The 19954-nt window shown below is 55.9% G+C and overlaps 1 protein-coding gene across 8 annotated transcripts; it reads left to right on the top strand.

Moving 5' to 3' along the window:
- Nucleotides 1-2020: 2020 nt before the first annotated feature.
- On the top strand, nucleotides 2021-19737 carry Zmiz2 (zinc finger MIZ-type containing 2). Of its 8 annotated transcripts, none has more exons than XM_028870562.2 (20): nucleotides 2021-2098; nucleotides 8257-8420; nucleotides 8713-8823; nucleotides 8903-9017; nucleotides 9384-9586; nucleotides 9739-9922; nucleotides 10126-10386; nucleotides 10620-10799; nucleotides 11412-11489; nucleotides 11667-11835; nucleotides 12406-12550; nucleotides 12625-12835; nucleotides 13932-14037; nucleotides 14250-14407; nucleotides 15948-16015; nucleotides 16347-16415; nucleotides 16673-16917; nucleotides 17399-17568; nucleotides 17654-17896; nucleotides 18652-19737. In XM_028870562.2, the coding sequence occupies exons 3-20, from the start codon at nucleotides 8774-8776 to the stop codon at nucleotides 18757-18759; spliced, it is 2763 nt and encodes a 920-aa protein (XP_028726395.1). In that variant the 5' UTR covers nucleotides 2021-2098; nucleotides 8257-8420; nucleotides 8713-8773; the 3' UTR covers nucleotides 18760-19737. The 8 variants fall into 8 exon arrangements, with proteins under 8 accessions (XP_028726395.1, XP_028726397.1, XP_028726398.1 ...); XM_028870564.2 differs by lacking the exon at nucleotides 2021-2098 and adding an exon at nucleotides 2391-2458 and having other exon boundaries at nucleotides 9480-9586; XM_028870565.2 differs by lacking the exon at nucleotides 2021-2098 and adding an exon at nucleotides 2391-2458 and having other exon boundaries at nucleotides 11769-11835.
- The last annotated feature ends 217 nt before the right edge of the window (nucleotides 19738-19954 follow it).

The following is a 19954-nucleotide window of genomic DNA, read 5'->3' as shown; positions in this document are numbered from 1 at the left end:
CCTCCATGCCCAGTTCTTCTAAACCCCAAATAACTGCCAGCTAGTAAAGTGAGGAATGTTATCTTTCCTGGTTTTAGAAAGGAAGTTGTTATTTATTCCCCCTAGTGAAAACAAAAACAAAAACAAAAACAACTTCCCTAACTGTATACTGTAATCCATGCAAACATCATCTAGAGGCTGGGGTGCAGCTTACTTGGTAAGTGGTTTGCCTAGACTGCATGAAGCCTTGGGTTGGGTGTCCCCAACACCACACAGAAACCAGGTGTGGCACCTCTGTAATAAAAGGGTACACGAGGTTGGGTGCCCCGGTGGGTGAGGGAGACACACCGTGCAGATGTGGCAGCAGGCTGCATATGTGGAAAGTCACTCACACAAAGCGGACATGCATCCATGTGAGAAGTTTATTATAATGGAGAGGGGGGGAGGGAAAGAGGGAGAGAGGAAGAAAGGTAAGGGGAGGGAAAGAGAGAAGGTGGAGGCGTTAACACCTCTTGGGAGAAAGGGAGGAAGGGGAAGAGGAAGAAGAAGGGAGGGGTTTTTCCTTAAAGGAGGCTTGACATCAGGACGCAGGGCGGGTCCCCAAGGGGCGGGCCAGAATGCCAACAACCTCCAAACACTCACAGGCAGAGGCAGGAGGATCAGAAGTTTGAGGTCATTTTCAGCTACATAGAAAGTTCTAGCCCAGCCTTGGTTATGTGGGACCCTGCCTTCAAAAAACGGCCAAAGTGGCCCATACCTTTAATCCCAGCACTTGGGAGGCAGAGGCAGGCGGATCTTGTGAGTTCCAGGCCAGCCTGGTCCACAAAGCGAGTTCCAGGACAGCCAGGACAGTTACACAGAGAGACCGTGTCTTGAAAAAACAAACACAAACTCAGTGTCTGTAAAGTATCCAGCACCGCGTGGACCTCCCTCCGGCGCCAGGACCAGAGTGGCTAAAGCAGAAGCAGGCTGACCCCTGTCAGCACTGGGGGCACCCAACTCCTTAGATGGATCTTCTGAACTGGTCCATGAATCTGCATCTTGCCCCACACAACTTCTGAAGCAGATGGATCAAGACCCTGATGCCACCTTTGCATTCACTGGGGTGTCTTTATCACCAGCTCTGCTCCCCAGATAACCCTTCCGATCTCCTCATCCCATCACCCCACCTTGATGTTGCTTTTACCTCCTGGCACTCTCCCTGATGGAGTGCCTTACTCCTGTTGAGACATCACCTTCTGTCTCTCCCTCTAACATGCTTCTTCCGAGGGCTGTGGGGACTGACTGCCCCTAGAGCTAATCTAGCAGTCGCAGAGCCAAGACCCAGAGCTGTCATCATATTATTGCAGGACTGTCACGTTATTAGTCCAGTGCACTAATGACTTCTCTCAAGAAACAACAAAATTATAAACCTATTTAAAAATGTATGAGATATTTGTTGTTGTTAAGCCTATTGCCTGGTTCTCTGGTATGGACTTGGTAGGTGACAACCTTCATGTCGCAATGTCAGAAGGTTGGACGTACCTACTAGGCTTACAGAATGACAAAAGTATCTACAGGTCTATTTTGTTTTGCTAGAAAATATTTTTTCAAATCATTGATGTGCATGAATGCTTTTGCACCGCGTACATGCTTGGTGCCCGTGGAGAGCACAGAATCCTCCGGAATTCAAATTATGGATGATTGTGAGCCACCATGTTGAAGCCAGGAATCAAACCTGGGGCCTCTGGAAGAGCAACCAACGCTCTTAGCCACTGAGCCTTCTCTCCAGCCCATAGAAAATCGTAACCGTGATTTCAACAGAGGTGAATGAGGCGACACCCCAGGAAGAAACCATTCGTCTGGGCAGGTATAAGTGGTTTTCATTTTCAACGATGGGCTTCTCGGTCCCTGTCTCCTAAGATGCTCCGGGCCGCCATGGAGGTCTCAGGTTCCGGAGAGACCTAGCCAGTACTCAGTCACGATCAACTAGACTGCCAGGCTGTGTCCAGGCCCAGGCCCAGGCCCAGACTGGCCCTCCGCGGCCCCGCCCCGTCGGTGGCCCCGCCCCCGCTCGGCTCCGCCCCGGTGGACAGCAGCAGGAAGCGCACGGGGCTCCTCCGACGCCGCGGTCGCAAAGGTGCGGAGGGGGTGCGGGGTGCAGGCCGGGAGCACAGAGCTTCCTGCGCGACAGCTAGTCGCCGCCCGGACCCAGCCCGGGCCCAGCCCGGTCATGCAGGCCCGCACTCGCCCCGGCCCGAGCCTGCGGAGCGCCGCTCGGGGCTCCGCTGCTCTGGCCTGGGGGCGGGGCCGGCGGCGCGGCGTCATGCATATGCATGAGCAGCGCGGCGGCGGCTCCATTGTGCCCTCCGAGCGGCGGCGGCGCGATGGCGCGGGCGGCGGCGGCCCGGGGGCGGCGGGCGGCGCCGAGGGCGGGCTGAGCGCATGGAGCGGCGCGGGCCGGGGGCCGCGGCGACGGGCCGGGCCGGGCCAGGCGGAGGTGAGCGGCTGGGTGGCGCGGGGCACCGCAGGCAAGTGCGGGCGGTGGGGCGCGCAGGTGCGGCAGGTGCGGTGGCAGGTGCGGCCAGTCCCAGGCGCCGGACGAGGTTTTGGCTCGGCCCGGCTCTGCCGCCCACCTGCGGGTACCTGCCCCCTGCGCGGTGCTGTCGGGCTTTCTTACCCATCCGCTGAGCCTTTGTTGGGGCTGGCCCAGGGGTGCAAGTGGCCTTCGGGGGCCTCCTGAGCGGAGGAGGCTGATGGGCCCTCATCCCAGCCTGTCGTTCCAGCTTTGGAACCGGGCAGGCTCACCTTCACGGTGCGCCCCTCGGTTCCCACTTACGTGCTCACCATCTGGGTGATGGGGGCGGGGGGCGCGGTTGGAAGCCGTTGGTGGCCGGAGGGGGAGCTGCGCAGCTCCTAGGCTGAGGACGCTGACCTGTCAGTCCCCGGCCAGGTTTTTGACAGGAACACCTTTTTCCAAACTGAAGCTCAGGCACGTAGGTGCCCTACTCTCCCTAGATTTTTTTTTGTTCTCCTTGGTACCCTGAACATCATTCCCAGGTGCCCAGTGCCCGCCCCCAAAAGTATGCCGTTCCCTCAAGGTATCCTTTTCCCAGCACCCAGTGCCTTGCTTACTCCGTCACCTGCCCTGCTTGCCACCCCCCCTCCCCATCCTCCCCAGGGTTCCTTTTAGTAGTTAGAGACAGTCTTTGGTGATGTCTTTAACTCGTTTGTGTTATGGCAGAAAATTTCACAGGGACACAAATAGCGCATGTGACCTGATCTAAGACCATGGTGGATGTGGGTAGCGTGCACACAGACTCACCACCAGGTCCTGGCAGTACCAAGGGCATCATGCCTTGACACTTGAGAGTGGTAACAAGGGAGGGAAGCTTAACCTTACTCACCAGGACTGACCTCAAGGCTCTTGATGTGCTCCCAGGGGGCGTTACAGGCTGGAGGGATAATGAGGATAACTTCTGAGAGACAGGCCCAGCATGTTTAGGGAGCATCCTGATTACTAGGATGGATTTTTAAGGGCTGATGACATAAGGTGGCCATATAGCCTAGAGCGGCCTCCAGATTCCTAGTTTAAACATTGGAAACTGAGGTCATGTTTTGGTTGCCCCTTCAGCCATTGGATATTGGCAGATGCACATTCCTGAAGTCTGCACACTGAGGGTAGGAATTACTGTTGGCTCACATGCAGAGCAGGCAGGACCTGCAGCCTTCTGGGCATTAACCAGCCTTCCTTTGATACTAGGTACTGCTTCTGCCACACTTACCCTCCTCCCCACAGCCACCCCATGTCATGTGATTTTATTGTATTGCCTTGAACTCCTAGGCTTAAATGATCTTCCTGTCCCAACCTCCTGAGTGGCTAAGACTAGAAGTTTACACCACCTCACCCTTTCCTGGAACTGTCATTTCTCTGGAGTCTATTGATCCTAGCTTCTTTTTGGTTTGTTTGGTTGGTTGGTTGGTTGTTTTGTTGTTTTTGAGACAGGGTTTCTCTGTGTAGCCCTCCCTGGCTGTCATGGAACTCTCTCTGTAGACCAGTCTGACCTTGAACTCTAAGATCTGCCTGCCTCTGCCTCCTGAGCACTGGAATTAAAGGTGTGCGCCACCACTGCCTGGCTGATCCCAGCTACTTGAGTTGGGATTTGAGTTGAGTTTATTTGAGTTGAATTTCTTGAGTTGGAGCCTAACTGTGGAACTTTGGAGGCAGTGAGTCCTGATTTGTGAGCTGTTGAGGAGGGCTGACCTGGTGCAGGAATGTTGGCTGAGAGTGGGCCCCATTACTAGGTCTTGTTCTTAGCCGCTCAGACAGGTAGAGGTCAATGGAGCCAGGAGACTTGTGGTGTAGCTGCTCTGGGACACCTGGAAAGCAAGTTCTCTGGAGCTCTGTGCCTGAAGGAAGACATGCCCTGACCCCTAGAAAGCCTGTGCGCCTAGATTGACTTGAAGCAGTCTGCTTTGTTAGGAGACCGGGGCTTCCAGCCGCAGGTGGCACACTGGGAGTTCAGGCCTCCTTCCCAGCCCTGCCTTGGAGGTGGGGGGGGAGGGTCTGCATTCATAGAATCTCTCCCTGTCGTCAGGAGCAGGATACCAGATCTGGAGTCTCAGCCCTGTCTGTTGAGGTATGAATTCAGGAGTTTGGCAGGAAGTCCTTGTAGAGAGGCATGCTTAGGGGGAACTGGAAATGTCTGTGGTCTCCGTCCACAGCAGAGAAGCATTGTGGGTGGAATTCCCCAGGCCCATGTGATGTACAAGGCTCCTGTGGGTGCCTCCCCACCCCACACCTGCCCTTCTCTCTTCTCCCCAACTCTGCACTTCCTAGATCAGAGTCTCTCAAACTGTGTTAAAAATGCAAGGCTCAGGACCCAGCCTGCTCTAATGACCCTGGGTGGGGCCCGCAGCCTGTCACACCAGCTGACTGGGATGCCCTGATGGTGAGTGTTATTGGCTTAGGTGACTTGAAATGTGGCAAGGGCTCACCTGCCTGCCTCCCAGCCAGCCTGGGTCCTTCCCTGTGCTCGGGACAGCAGAGTGGCTCTGGCCAACCGAACCAGCTTTGGATTACCATAGCTTTTTTGAGGGAAGGCTTGGCTGTTAACTGGTGATGTGGTTTTGTTATTATGTAATTCAAGTTTTATTTATTTATTTTAAGATAGGGTCTCACTGTAATCTAGGCAGGCCTTGAATTCATGACCCTTCTCTGTCTCCCAGTTGCTGTGATTTCCTGTAGGCACCACTACACTAGGCTAGTCTAGAACTCATCTAGACAAGGCTGGCCTTGAACTCCTGATCATTTTGCCTCTACCTCCCCAATGCTAGGGTTATAGGCATGGGCTGCCATACCCTTGTTTGGCTAAAGGTTTTGTTGTAAGATAATTATAGCTGTATCCAGTTGTAAGAAATATCACAGAGCCGGGGCGGTGGTGGTGCACAGCTTTAATCTCAGCACTCAGGAGGCAGAGCCAGGTGGATCTCTGTGAGTTCGAGGCCAGCCTGATTTACAGAACGAGATCCAGGACAGGCACCAAAACTACTGTCTCAAAAAAACCAAAAAAAAAAAAAAAAAAGAAGAAGAAATCTCACAGAGGTCCCGGCAGTGGTGGCTCACATCTTTAATGAGGCAGAGACAGGCTGTGAGTGAGTTCAGGACTACAGGCTCCAAAGCTACAGAGAAACCATATCTGGAGAAACAAAAAAATAAAAAATTAAAACAAAAAATCCCAGAGAGATTCTTTGTATCTCTACCCACAAATGGTAACATTTTGCAAAACTGTAGTACAACATCACTCTGGAACAGCACATTGCTACAGTTGGGAGGAGCCTTCCTGTTGTGGGTTTATATCCACACCCATCTTCCTTCTACTGAAATTATAGACATGGAAGATCATCCTCCCCACCCTTCATTTAACCTCTGGTCACCGTTAACCTGTTTACAGTTTCCCTAATTTTGGCAGATGAAGGAATCATATAATACAGCACCAGTGATTGGCTTTTTGCACTCAGCACAGTTTCTGGGAGATTCATCTCTAATAGGTTGTAGTATGCTAGCAGTAGTGTGTTCCTTCTGGCATCTGGGCTGTGGGTGTCCTACACTGATGTGACTGTCCTTCACTGAAGGACACCTAGACTGTTTCCAGTCTTTGGCTGTAACAAATAAACATTCACATACAAGTTTTTCTGTGAACTTAAGTTGACATTTCTCTGAGCTCCTTGCCCAGAGTAGAGTTCCTGGGTTGTACTGTTAGCGGCAAGCTTGAATTTATAAGAGATGGCCAACTTTTCCAGTGTAGCTGTGCCATTTATTTTACGTTCCCATGGGCAATGTGTGTGAGGTCTAGATTCTCCTTGCCAGCATTTTGTGATGTCACTTTTGATCTTGGCTGTTCTTCTGGATGTACAATCATGCCTCCTTGTGTTTTAATCTGTGTTTTCCTGACAAGATGCTGAGCACTTTTTCTTGGATTAATTACCATCTATGTTCTCTTTGGAGAAGTCTGTGCATGTATTTTGCTGATTTTTCTATTTGGATTTTGTTTTACTAATAATTTAAAATTTGTTATATATTCTAGATGCCACCTCATTTGGAACAGGTGGCTTGCTTTTAGCAAATCTTTCACAGAAAAGATTTTAATTTTGACAAAGCCAAGTTTATTTTATGGATCATGCCTTTTGGTGTCAAGTCTAAGAACTTTTTCCTAGCCTGGATGCTGTAGAGTTTCTTTTCCCTTTCTCTTAACATTTTAGTTTTCTATTTTAGATTTAAACCCAGGACCTAGTTCATTCTGATAGATGGTGTGAATTGCTTGTTGTTTTTGCAGTAGTTGTTTGAACTTAGGCAAATGCTCTGCCATCCAGCTACAGCTTGAGTTACCACACACACACACACACACACATCATTTCTTTGCTTACTGATAGAACTCCAGTTGTTCCTGCACCACTGGTTGGAGAGGCCCTTCCTCCACCGCATTGCTCTGGTGCCTCTGGGAGCGTTTGTGTGGCATCTTTTCTCTCTCCCATCAAGTCATGCTTCTTTCTTAAGTCCTCTAACCTAGATCCTAATTCCTGACATCCACCTGATTGCTCCAGGCCCCACATGGCAGGTCTTGGGAGGACTTCTTGTCTGTTGACAAGGTCCTCTTCCCACCAGGTCACCCTCCTAGGATCAGGCAGCAGCAGCAGAGATGCCAGCCTCTGCCGCCAAGCTGGCACATTCTGGCCTCTCTGCTGCCTAGGCAGGACTTGGTTAGGGAAAGGCCAGAATCAAGTCTGGTTGCCTCTGGGGGTGAGGGGCCAGACTCCTGTGGGTGGGGCTTCTTTGCCGCTGATTAGCTTTCTTCCCTTCTAGCCTGGTACTGGGTGTGGGGAGGACCACCCGAAGCCTAAGGCTGCCCAGGCAGGGCCAAGTCACAGTTCCCTTTCCTCGCTTTCTCTTGCCTGCTCTGGGACTTTGTGTGTGTAGCTTGGCTCTGCAGAGCCTCCAGGTCTGTGGTGAGCTCTGAGTGAGGACCCTGGTCAGCACACAGATTTGTTTGTCCCAGGGCTGAGAGGGTTCATCCCTTGCTCCCCTAGACAAGAGGCTTGTGAATGCTGAGTGGCAAGAGGGAGATCACCAGATTTCAGCATGTTTTCAAAAGGCACATGTGGCCATCACAGAGCCCTTACCAAGGCAGAGGGGTTCAAGCCAGAAGCGCCCGGACTTCCCCAAGGGTTCCCTGAGAAGTGCCCAGCACATGGCTTCTGTGCCTCTCTTCTGAAGGCGGAGGCAGACATGCGGGTGGTTCAGGGTATGTGAGGACCTGAGGGAATGAGGCTCTGTGAGGAAGGAACCTGCTTGTGGCAGTGTGGGAGACATAACTTTGGAAGCCTCCTGGCACCGTGGTCACTCTGATTCAATAACTACACCGTGAGCTGCCATCCTCCCCATCCATCAGCCACTGCTGCTGTTTCCTGAGAATGAAGCCCAGGTGGTCCCATCTTGTAGATGTGGTTTAGCATGCTCTCACTCTGGCTGGACAACTTAGGGGCCTTTCTTTATGTCTGTGGATACCCAGACACACCTGTCAAACTGCGTATGTCACTGCCTGTTGGGAATTCACAGGTGCCACAGATGGGTCGGGGGGGGGGGGGGGGGCAGGATTGCCCGCGTGGCCCTGACCTCATGCCCATATTTGTCTCAAGTGCGCGCACACACGCGCGCACACGCACACCTGCTCCCCTCAAGTCGTCTGGGTCAGTTTGAAGGTCCCATGGCCTGAAGCCCTTCTGCCGTCCTCTCGATAGGAAGAAGCTGCCACCCAGGAGCGGGACTGGCGCCTGTGTCCTGCCTCAGCGGTGTCGGTACAGCCTCCCCAAGGCCAAGCTGGTGGATGGATTACTCTTCCACACCTGCCTCCTGACCTTCCCAGCCCCTGCCTCAAAGGACACTTGGCTCTGCTCCTTCTCAGGTCTCTGGGCTGCCCACGGTGGGTGAGACTTGGAGTAGGTGCTACCCTGATCGGCCCTCTGGCCTCCACTCCAGGGGCCTGCTGAGGGGTTCCTGGCTTTATAGGCATATGATATGGGAAAGGGTGTGTGGAAAGAAATCAGAAAGCCCTTCTCCAGGCTTGGTCCAATGGCCTGAGATGGCACTGGCCTCTGGGCAGACATCAGCCAACTCCACCGCCCTGGCTCCATCCATGCTCCCGCACGGGGCTCCTGCTGCGTCTCAGCTCTTGTCCTCTCACTCCTGTCCAGCAGCCGGAGCAGCAACTCCCAGATAAATTTCGGCACATTGGGCCTGTAGGCTGCTCCATCACCAATGAACCCCATGAACCCCATGAAACCTGCCCTGCCCCCTGCGCCACACGGGTGAGTGTGGGCTTCTGTGGCCTGCCTCTAGCAAGCCCTGGGCCTTCTGACCCTGCCTTACCAGCTACTCTCTCTGTAGTGATGGTTCATTTGCATATGAGTCTGTGCCTTGGCAACAGACTGCCACTCAGCCAGCCGGGTCCCTGTCCGTGGTCACTACTGTGTGGGGAGTTGGCAACGCAACACAGAGTCAGGTGAGTGTGCGCCTGGGCCCCCCCTTTCCTAGCCCTGAGATCCAGAGCCTCGGTGGTGCCTCTGGGTGGTGCCTCTGGGTGGTGCCTCTGCCATCCTAAGGCTCCAAGAACAAGGGGCCCAGGGGACTGGCTGGAGCACAGGATGGGGCTTCCTGAGGGTCTCCCGTCGCTAGGTACCTTTCTTCCGCATTGATTGTCATGGATGTGTTTCCCTGGCTCCCTAGTCAGAACTGGGAAAAGCCACACTCTTCCCACCCCAGATCCTCCCCCGCCTGCTAGGCTTCCCTCGGCATCTAGCACTTCAGAGCTATGTCGCGAAGACAGTGGTTTGGCCGGTTCTCTTTAGTGACTCCCACTTCCTTGTAGGTTTTGGGGAACCCCATGGGCCCTGCAGGAAGCCCCCCTGGTGGCTCCATGATGCCTGGTGTGGCAGGTGGCAGCTCTGCCTTGACCTCCCCGCAGTGCCTGGGACAGCAGGCGTTTGCCGAAGGCGGTGCTGGCAAGGGCTACGGACAGCAAGGCGTGTATGGCCGCGGGGGATACCCTGGGGGATCCAGTTTCACCACTGGGTAAGCAGGGCCCCCTCACCAACCAGGGCCCTGAAGCTATCCGCCTGGCAGGTGCTGCCAGGGGGTTGGATGTTGCCTGCTGCTTCCCCCGCGTGCCGTGTGTCTCAGAGCGAGCCTTGGTAGAGAGTGAGGCAGTCCTCTATCACCTGCAGGTATGCAGGTGGCCCCGGAGGCCTGGGCCTTCCCTCGCATGCTGCGCGGCCCTCGGCAGACTTCACACAAGCAGCAGCTGCAGCTGCTATGGCTGCTGCCGCGGCCACGGCCACGGCCACGGCCACAGCCACTGTAGCCGCCCTGCAAGAGAAACAGAGCCAAGAGCTAAGCCAATATGGAGCGGTGAGGCCCCCTCCAGCCCCTTCCATGTGGTGGCGAGTATGGGTGGGCTTGGTGGACTTGGCAAGGCAGTGGGTTCTGGGGACAAGTGTGGACTGTGCTGGGACCTCACGAGGCCACTGAAAGAGAGGAGCAGAAGAGGAGAGGGGACAGCAGGGACAGCGGAGAATGGGATCTGGACCACCCCTCTTTTTTTCTCTTCTCAGATGGGGACTGGACAGTCTTTTAACAGCCAGTTTCTGCAGCACGGAGGTCCCCGAGGACCCAGTGTACCCCCTGGCATGAACCCTTCTGGCATGGGAGGAATGATGGGCCCTTCTGGCCTCTCCTCCATGGCCATGAACCCTGCCCGGGCAGCAGGGATGACACCCTTGTATGCAGGACAGCGACTGCCTCAGCATGGCTACCCTGGGCCTCCTCAGGCCCAGCCACTGCCCCGACAGGGGGTCAAGAGAGCCTATTCAGAGGTGAGTGTCTTGGTTGCTCAGCCTGGGGTCCTAGATGATGATTCCTCTATCCAAGTGCCCTCAGCTTTATGATAAGGGTGGCTTCTGCAGTGGGAGAGAAACTATCTGTGCCCAGGAGGATCACGAAGACCCCTCTTTTTCACGCACACACGCATACGCATGCACACACAGCAAACTGTGTCCCCCCCCCCCCCCATAACTCTCTCTCTCCTTGGGCATCTGCGTCTTCTCAGGTGTACCCTGGGCAGCAGTATCTGCAAGGAGGCCAGTATGCAGCCAGCTCTGCCCAGTATGCTCCAGGCCCTGGGCAGCCTCCTGGCCCCGCCTCCTCTTACCCCGGACACAGGCTACCCCTGCAGCAGGGCATGGCCCAGTCCCTGTCTGCACCTGGGCCCACGGGCCTGCACTACAAGGTAGGACTGACTCCCATGGGCCTGTGCTGGGTTGAGGGTCACAGGACTCCGTGGGGACCTTTGGGCAGGTCGGCCGGGGAGTTCTAGTCAGTGCCAGAACAGCTCTGGGGTGACCAGTCTGGCTCTGTGGTGGATACATGCGTATTTCCCTGTGGATATTTCGTGTAGGGAGCATCAAGCAGGCTTCCAAGCCATTCTGACCACCTCTGTGGGACTCTCCAGTTCACTCCCTTACCCTCCACCCCCACATCCCGACTCCTGTCTAAGAGACAGGCCCTTGAGGGCCGTGCACCCTATCTGGGCACGAGGAGGAAGAGCCTCCCTCACTGGGAGCCTGGGTGGGTAGAGTGGCGTGATGAGGTAGAGAAGGGGGACAAAGAAGGAGCATGGACTGCTCCCATCTTCTAGCTCGTCCCGGCTTGAAGGCTCACTCCTGTTTCTGTAGTATTTATTAACTTTTACATTTGACATCAGTGACGTTTCTTACAGATGGTGGGGCGTGTAGCCGATCCGCAGAGCAGCACCTGAGTGTGGTGCAGAGTCTAGAGTCAGGCCTAGGGGTCAGTGAGGGCAGGCCGGACCCCCAGGCACACTCAGTTTTCTTTCCCACAGCCCACAGAGCAGTTCAACGGGCAGGGCGCCAGCTTCAACGGGGGCAGCATCAGCTACAGCCAGCCTGGCTTGAGTGGGGTACGGGGCTGGGCAGGGTGGATGGGCTGGGAGGCTCACAGGGTGGGCGTGTGGAAAGAGGGCACCCGGGCAGGAGGAAGTGTAGGTGCCCTGCCCAGTACTCCAGGGGTGCTCCGTAAGCAGACGACCCTCCTGCTCTGCCATTCTGCTTTGACTGTTTATGCTCAACCTCTACAGCCTTCCCGTTCCATCCCTGGTTACCCCAGCTCCCCACTGCCGGGGAATCCCACACCACCCATGACGCCCAGCAGCAATGTTCCCTACATGTCCCCAAGCCAGGAAGTCAAGTCTCCTTTCCTGCCTGACCTCAAGCCAGGCCTCAGCTCTTTGCATCCATCCCCCTCTGGTGAGTGTTTATTTTAAGGACAACAGCCAACGTGAGGCTTGGGTGGCTGGGGGTAATTAGGACTCGGGAGAGTCCTACAGGGACCTTGGAAGACCAAGGATGATTGCTATACCTCAAGAAAAGAAAAGCCCAAGACCCAGCTTCATCAAAGCAGAAGATGTCTATGCACCTGAAATGAGCCCTCAGATGCCCATCCTTAGCTACAAACCTCTACTTCAGGGAGATTCCTGCAGAAGAAGCTAACATCCTAAAACTTAGAGTTGCACCATAGGGCGATGGCAGGTGGCCCATTCTGAATGTGCTTTCTAGGTTGGAAGCATGTCCTGTGTCTGCTCAGAATGTGATCCAGACTGCTGGATGACCGAGGCAGGATAGAACATGCGGACCATGGGCCCACGTTCTAAGGAGAGATACTTATGGGAGCCCCAGTGTGGGGGTGTCTCAGCCCTCTTGAGAGTTTCCGGCAGGGGTTGGGTCAGGGCTTGGAGCTGTAGGCACAGAAGTGTTCCTTGAGGGCCACGATCCCTTGGAAAGGTGCCAAACTCATGGCCAGCATTCCTCTGCCCTCAGGAAGTGGCCCTTGTGATGAGCTGCGCCTGACCTTCCCAGTCCGGGATGGAGTGGTCCTGGAACCCTTCCGTCTGCAGCATAACCTGGCTGTGAGCAACCATGTCTTCCAGCTCCGAGACTCTGTCTACAAGACCCTCATGCTGAGGTGAGTCCCGCTGCCACTGGACCCCCGGGCCCTGCCTGCATGGTGCGGGCTCCTATGGTCCTCTTTCCCGCCAGGCCTGACCTGGAGCTGCAGTTCAAGTGCTACCACCACGAGGACCGGCAGATGAACACCAACTGGCCAGCATCCGTGCAGGTCAGCGTCAACGCCACGCCCCTCAGCATCGAGCGTGGAGACAACAAGACCTCGCACAAGCCCCTCTACCTGAAGCACGTGTGCCAGCCAGGTCGCAACACCATCCAGATCACCGTTACCGCCTGCTGCTGCGTGGGTAGCCTGCGGGGCTGTGGGTAGGGTCTGTCGGGGTTCAGACTGGGGCCAGCAGAGTCACCACCCAGACCATCAGCTCTCCTATGGGCTTGGGAGCTTGTGGGGGAGGGTCTTTATCCTTGAAGAACAAGGTGTTATATCCCTTTCTATTTTAATATGTCCTGCCCTTTCATAAAAGGGAGCCAGTTAAATCCACCCTGTTTCCCAGTTAGATTACATTGAACAGATTTAATGCTCTTGGTAATTATGTCAGAGACACCGAGCACAGGAAGCTCATGGAAGACGGTCCACCTGCACTGGCCTGGGCCTCACCAGGTCCCAGTGGGTCAGATCCCAAGTAGACCTTGAGCTGCAGGTTATCAGGAGGCACCATGACAGAGGGGCCTGGAGATCGGATGGCTCAGATACTATGTCTTGTCAGGAGAGTGGATGTGATAAGCAGGGGACCGTGCCAGGGACTTGAGGTGATTGTGTTTTGACAGAAGAGCAAAGCTAGACAGTGGTTGGAGCAGAGTGCCCCGCAGAGCGTGAGGTAGTGAGTGTGGCCCAAGCTCAGAGCCCCCGTGTGAGGCTCAAAGAAGTAGAGAAGCTCCCTGCCTGTGTGTCAGCCCTTGGGAGGGACCAGCTGCCAGGAAGGTGGCCGGCCTGGCTTCCTTCCATGCTAAAGCCGTCCCTCCCTGCCCAGCACACCCCCCGAGCCGTGTGCTGCCCTCCACAGCCCCCCCTACTCTCCCTGCACAGCACACCCCCCGAGCCGTGTGCTGCCCCCCACAGCCCCCCCCACTCTCCCTGCACAGCACACCCTCCGACCCGTGTGCTGCCCTTTACAGCCCCCCTCCCTGCACAGCCCTCCCCCCGCCCCCCCCTCTCCGTGCACAGCACACCCCCCAGCTGTGTGCTGCCACAGCCCCCCCCCCACTCTCCCTGCACAGCACACACCCCGAGCCGTGTGCTGCCCTCCACAGGCCCCCCCCTCTCCTGCACAGCAACCCTCCGAGCCGTGTGCTGCCCCCCACAGCGCCCCCTGCCTTCACCGTGACAGCCCCCCCCCCCCGTCCCCCGCTCTCCCCGTGACAGCCTTCCTCTGTTGCAGTCCCACCTCTTCGTGCTGCAACTGGTCCACCGTCCGTCCGTCCGCTCGGTGCTGCAGGGCCTCCTCAAGAAGCGCCTCCTGCCAGCTGAGCACTGCATCACCAAGAGTGAGTGGTCCCTACTCCTCAGCCATCTGGGCTGTCCCAGGCTGAACCCTGCTGTGTGGCACAGAGGCCATTTCCTCTCAGACTGATGGCTGTGCCCAAGGGGCACGCCTTGGAGACAGTGATTGATGAGTGTCTGGGCCCCTGGCTAGCACACCAGTGCCCCGCCTGAGTGGTGGAGACCTTTACTCAAGTCCTTTCCCTGTCCATGTCAGTCAAGCGGAACTTCAGTAGCGGCACCATCCCTGGCACCCCTGGGCCCAATGGCGAGGATGGGGTGGAGCAGACGGCTATCAAGGTGTCCCTGAAGTGCCCCATCACCTTCCGCAGGATCCAGCTCCCAGCCCGCGGTCACGACTGTCGCCACATACAGGTGCGTGGTCCTCCAGACCTGTGTTGGAATCTGTTGCCCTTAAAATATTTTGAGGGGCTGGAGACATGGCTCAGTGGTTGGGAGTGCTGGCTGTTCTTTGAAAGGACCTGGGTTCAAGTCCCAGCACCCACATGGCAGCTCGCAACTGTCTGTAACTCCAGTTCCAAGGGATCTGTCAGCCTCACAGAGACATACATGCAGGCAGAGCACCAGTGTACATAAAATACAAAGAAATAAATTTAGAAAAATACTTAGAGTTTGTGGAGCAACCAGAAGACTGACTCGGGATTGAGTGGAATCTAAACTAGAAACTGAGAAAACTGCTTAGTAGCACTAAAAAGAAAGAACACGTGATCCACAGGAAGGCTTCTACTTCCGGCATTTACCCAACTGAGACAGACACAGTGATGCCCATAGCTGTACCCAGTAATAGCTTCAGATAAAAACATGTTCATCAACAACTTTGTTTTGAGCCTGGTATCATAATACACACCTATAAGCCCAGAACCCAGGGGGCTGAGGCAGTAGGGTCTCAAATGTGAAGCCAGTCTGGGATACATAGTGAGAATCTGTGTCAGATTTTTTCCCCCTTGAGAGAGGGTCTCATGTATCACAGGCTGGCCTCAGACTCACCATGTAGCTGGGGATGAACCTGAACTCCTCATCTTTCTGCCTCAACCTCCCAAGCGCCAAGCTTGCAGGCAGACAGCCCTGCACAAGTTCTGGGAAAAAGAATGTTTTGTGCTGACTTCAGCCTCGTCCTCTTTGGCAGACGGAAGCTGAGTCTCTCGGCTATCAGACCAAAAAGGCAGACCCTACCCCAGGGGCATGGCTGCCTTGCTTCCTTCCCTGAAATCAGTTTGCTCCTGTGAAACATCACAGTTTTTCCTATAAAAGTATGTTTGTGACTTGTAGCCCTGACTGTCCTGGAAAACTATGTAGTCTAGGCTGGCCTCAAACGCAGAGATCCACCTGCCTCTCCTCCCCAGTGCTGGGATTAAGTAAAGGTGTATGCTACCACACCCAGTGCGGGTTTTCCCTCTATTTTTGCTGGTCATTGTATTTGTGGGGTTCCATTTTTAAAAGGTATAAGGATATGGGTGCAGTCTTCTTACCTTTAGAGTTCCAGCCTGCAGGAACAGCCAGTGTTAGCCAAGACTGCATGCTCCGGATGGTTGCACAGTGTTATGTGCTATTCTGTCCTGTAAGCAACCTCTTTTTTGGAGGTGGTGCCGGGGGTTGAACCTAGGGCTTCATGCATGCTAGGCAAGCACTCTACCACCAAGCTGCATCCTTAGCCTAGTTTTTCCTTTTAACAACTGTCCTGAGCCGAGAGATTCCCTACAGCTGCCTGACCCTGGGATGTGGCGGTGCTGGGGAGCACTGCTTGGGGTATCCCAAACTGAGCCCATGAAGATGCAGTAGAAACCTGATACCTGAACTGTCCACCCAGATAAGTCACACTCTCCAGAAGACGGTCTAAGCAGCCTCCTCTGCTGACCCCTGGTGAAGAATGACCCATCTCCCTATCTCTCTACAGTGCTTTGACCTGGAGTCCTACTTACAGCTCAACTGTGAGCGGGGGACCTGGAGGTGCCCTGTGTGCAAGTGAGTCAGTCTTATGTCTGATGACGGGAGAACTACCACTTCCTTAGAGGGCGGAACTTGGAATAGCCTCAGAAGTGGTCCCCAGCACAGACCAGAGTAGCCCATTTCAAGGCAGAAACCTCCTCCTAGATGGCCTTGCACAGCATCCCCTTCCACTGGACTACCATAAGGGTTTATCCAGACTCACCTGACGCGTACCGCGAACAGTTGATGCACACACAGGGGTCCCTACGGTGTCACCTCACACAGGTGATAGAGGTGGAGAAATGACAGGACCTGCCCCCACCTGGGCTGGGCCTCCTGACCAGTCAGTCTCCTTTGCTTTCTACAGCAAGACGGCATTGCTGGAGGGGCTAGAGGTGGACCAGTACATGCTGGGCATCCTGATTTACATTCAGAAGTAAGTGTCGTCTTCTGCCACCAGAGGGCAGGCCTGGAGGAGGAGCAGGCGGAGGAGGAGGAGGAGGAGGCTCTTCCTTCCCATGGTGAAGCAGCTCCCCTCCAGGCCAGGGCCCACCCACACACCTGCGGAGAACCCTCAAGGTCTGGGGAGCAGTGTTTGAGTGCAGGGGCGGGTTGGAAACTTCCTGACATCTGAGCTGGGCAGCAGGCGCTGGGCAGATGGCAAGTGACCAGTGCCTGCCTGTCCCTGCTTAGCTCAGACTATGAGGAGATCACCATCGACCCCACGTGCAGCTGGAAGCCAGTGCCTGTGAAGCCTGACCTCCACATCAAGGAGGAGCCGGATGGGCCAGTGCTGAAACGCTGCCGCACTGTGAGCCCTGCCCATGTGCTCATGCCCAGTGTGATGGAGATGATTGCGGCCCTGGGCCCAGGCGCGGCCCCCTTTGCCCCTTTGCAGCCCCCCTCGGCCCCTGCCCCCAGCGACTACCCCAGCCAGGGTGAGTATGGCACACCTGGACTTGAACCTCAGGTGACCCTGGACACATGACTTCTCTCTACATCAGCCTTTGCCTGTGGCTGTGCCGCCGCCGCCGCTGCCGCCACACAGTTAGGAGCACCATGCTGAGAGGGTGCCCTTCCTCAGGTCCCATCTGTGGCAGGGTAGCGAGCCTTCTTCCCTTTTCCTCTGGTTTGGAGTAAGGCTTTTCACTGAAATACTGCTATGGACTTGTCGCCAAAATGGACTGGCCCCATTGGGGGTGCCCCTCGAGGCCCCACACTTGCATATGTACTTTCTTTGTTGTGGTGGGTCCCATCCTGTCACCTGAGGTTTCCCTCCTAGGGCTGCCACAGGTTGAGCCCCTGGCAGTGATGGGAAGAAAGGGAGAACCGGCGTTCACAGTGGGTCATGCCCTCTCCACCCTCCTCACCTGGCATCTCTGCCAAACTGAGCTTTCTGACATGGCTTTCCTCTTGTAGGTTCCAACTTCCTGGGGCCTGGAACCTTCCCAGAATCCTTCCCATCTGCTACACCCACCACCCCAAACCTTGCTGAGTTCACACAGGGGCCACCCCCCATGTCCTACCAATCTGACATTCCCGGCAGCCTCCTGACTGCAGACAAGTCTGCTCCCTGCCTCCCAGGCCAGGTCAGTGCTGTGCCCGGCGCCCGCGGTAGGAGTCACCCCAGGGAGTCCTTGAGCTGTTTTAACAAGTTCTTCTCTCCATCCTTAGATGGCACCAGCAAGCCACCTGGACCCAGCCCACAATCCTGGACCACCAGGGCTGCACACCCCCAACCTCGGGCCCACCCCAGGCTCCCAGCTACACCATCCCCATCCTCCCCCTCCATCCCGGCAGCCCCTGGGCCAAGCAAACACAGGGCCCATCAGCGAACTGGCCTTCAATCCTGCCACAGGCATGATGGGGCCCCCCAGTATGACTGGGGCAGGGGAGGCCTCCGAACCAGCTCTGGATGTGAGTAGCCCGTCCTGTGCTGGGGTGGGAGCTATCAGGGGCTCTCTGTGCATCGGTCCCGGGTCTGCCCACCCTGCTTCATAGAAGGGAAGACAGGGAACCTTCAGGAGAGGCTCAGATAGTGTCACCCAAGAGCAGCCAGTCACACAGGTTGGACGCCTGGAATAGCCCTGGGGTGCCACGTCCCCATGTGTGGTTAATGGCTGACCTGCCCTGAGATTAGAGGCTGTGTCGCCTGGCTGTGCGAAGCCTCCAAGGAAGCCCACAGCACTGTCCTCCCCGTCCAGCCTGATGTGGCCATCTTGACAGCACAGGCAGGGTGGGAGCATCAGCATGGAGGATAGTGGGTTCGCTGTCCCTGGACCACAATAGAAACTCACTGAAGTTCCTTCCGCACGAGGAAGATGAGGGGCAGCCCAGGGCAGAAAGCCCAGGGCATGGAATTCTCCCATCTGCTTTGGCCCCTGGGAACGACACTGGAGATCCCTGCGTCTCTGGTGCACAGCTGCCCCCCGCTTGTACAGCCTGGCTCCTGGTGCTTGAGAAGCATGTCTTGAGCTATTCTTGTCCTCTAGCAGCCGTCCCTGGGGAGACACAGGCAGCTTTATCCAGGCAGGTGGCTTCACTCAGGCATTCGGCATTTGGCAGGGGAAGGGCAGTTTAGCATCCCCACTGGGCCTGGGGTCAGGACAGCGTGGCTCCTGGACACGCAGGGTCTGAGAGCAAAGCTGCTAATGTGTTTGCTTTGTCCTCAGCTGCTCCCAGAACTGACCAATCCTGACGAACTGCTCTCCTACCTGGGTCCACCCGACCTCCCCACCAACAGCAGTGACGACCTGCTCTCGCTCTTTGAGAACAACTGACCCTGTGTTAACCCCTGGCCTGGCGAGGACACACTCACAGCTATCACCACAGCCTTCCCTTCTCACCCAGCCCCACAGGATGCCTGGTGGTTCTCCCTGAATCTCCTCATGCACACCCCCGGAGCTGGGGCCTGCCACTGCCAGCCCCTGATGAACTGGAAGCAGCCCTGTGCTCCAAGGGGCCCCAGGCCAGTGGTCCTCACACCCGTCCTCCATCAAGCTCACTGCTACAGAATGGTTCTTGCAAGGTGCCCTGCAGGCCCCAACAGCCTTGTGTGCACAACCCTGTACCCCAGACTCATGGCCTTGCACTTGTCCTTCCCCTGCCTGCTCCCGCCCAGCCTGCATCTTGTCCAGCACTGACCCTTCTGTTCCTGCTTCTCCTCAGAAGAGCTGGCTGGCAAGGCTGGCTCCGTACTCTCGGTCTGCAGCCCCAGTGGCTTGAGCCTGGAAGTCTCAGAACCAAACTGAGCACCAGCCTTTGGGGGCCTGGTGCTCCCACCCAGCTGAATGTGGTCCGGAGGTCCCCCCTCCACCCTGAGCTTCAGGCCGAGGCTCGGGTGGGGGCACTAAAGCACAACAATGTACATAGTGTAGAAATGCTAACAGCTGGGCAAGGGAGGACAGCTATTAAGTCAGCATGTTCCTCTGGCCTGGCCTGGGCCTTCCGTGTGCTGTCTGCCCCGTACTGAGTGCAGACGACTCGGGGAGGCTGGAGGTTCAGCCCCTCCAGGGGTGGGCATTCAGACTCGGCTCTGTGTAAATTCTCCAGTGAGCTGCTCTCCCAAGTTCCTCTTTTCTGTGAAAGTCAAGAATTAGTACAGCTGTGTTTTTTAAACCACCTCCTCTCCACCCTGCGGCCCACACCCAGGTGGGGAGGCCATTGCATCTGCTGGCGAAGCGCCTGGGCCTGAAGCAGGGCGCTGGCCTGTTGTGTCTCCTGTCTGTGCCATCCTATTAAAGGACTCCCCCATGGGCCTGGCTGAGTCCTTCCTTTGTGCGGAGGGCTGTGGTCTTCCTGTTCTTAGCACCCCAAATAAAAGTCTAGATGTTTTCCTCCACGCTCAGGCTATCCCTGAGCTGTGGTAAATTTCCTTTGCCCTGGAATTTTCCAAGTTGGCTTCAGCCACGGAGCTATTTTGTAAAGTGTCTCAGGCTTGCCCTGGAGACATTTGCCACCATGTCACCTTTCCTG

Source organism: Peromyscus leucopus, chromosome 7, assembly GCF_004664715.2.
Source record: "Peromyscus leucopus breed LL Stock chromosome 7, UCI_PerLeu_2.1, whole genome shotgun sequence".
NCBI classification, from domain to species: domain Eukaryota; kingdom Metazoa; phylum Chordata; class Mammalia; order Rodentia; family Cricetidae; genus Peromyscus; species Peromyscus leucopus.
This window is presented reverse-complemented; position numbering and strand designations above follow the sequence as displayed.

Coding starts and splice junctions, on each gene's coding strand:
- Zmiz2 (XM_028870562.2), top strand. CDS start 8,774: ATGAACCCCATGAACCCCATGAAACCTGCCCTGCCCCCTGCGCCACAC. Junction 17,569..17,653: donor CTCCCTGCCTCCCAGGCCAG/GTCAGTGCTGTG, acceptor CTCCATCCTTAG/ATGGCACCAGCAAGCCACCT. Junction 17,897..18,651: donor CCTCCGAACCAGCTCTGGAT/GTGAGTAGCCCG, acceptor CTTTGTCCTCAG/CTGCTCCCAGAACTGACCAA.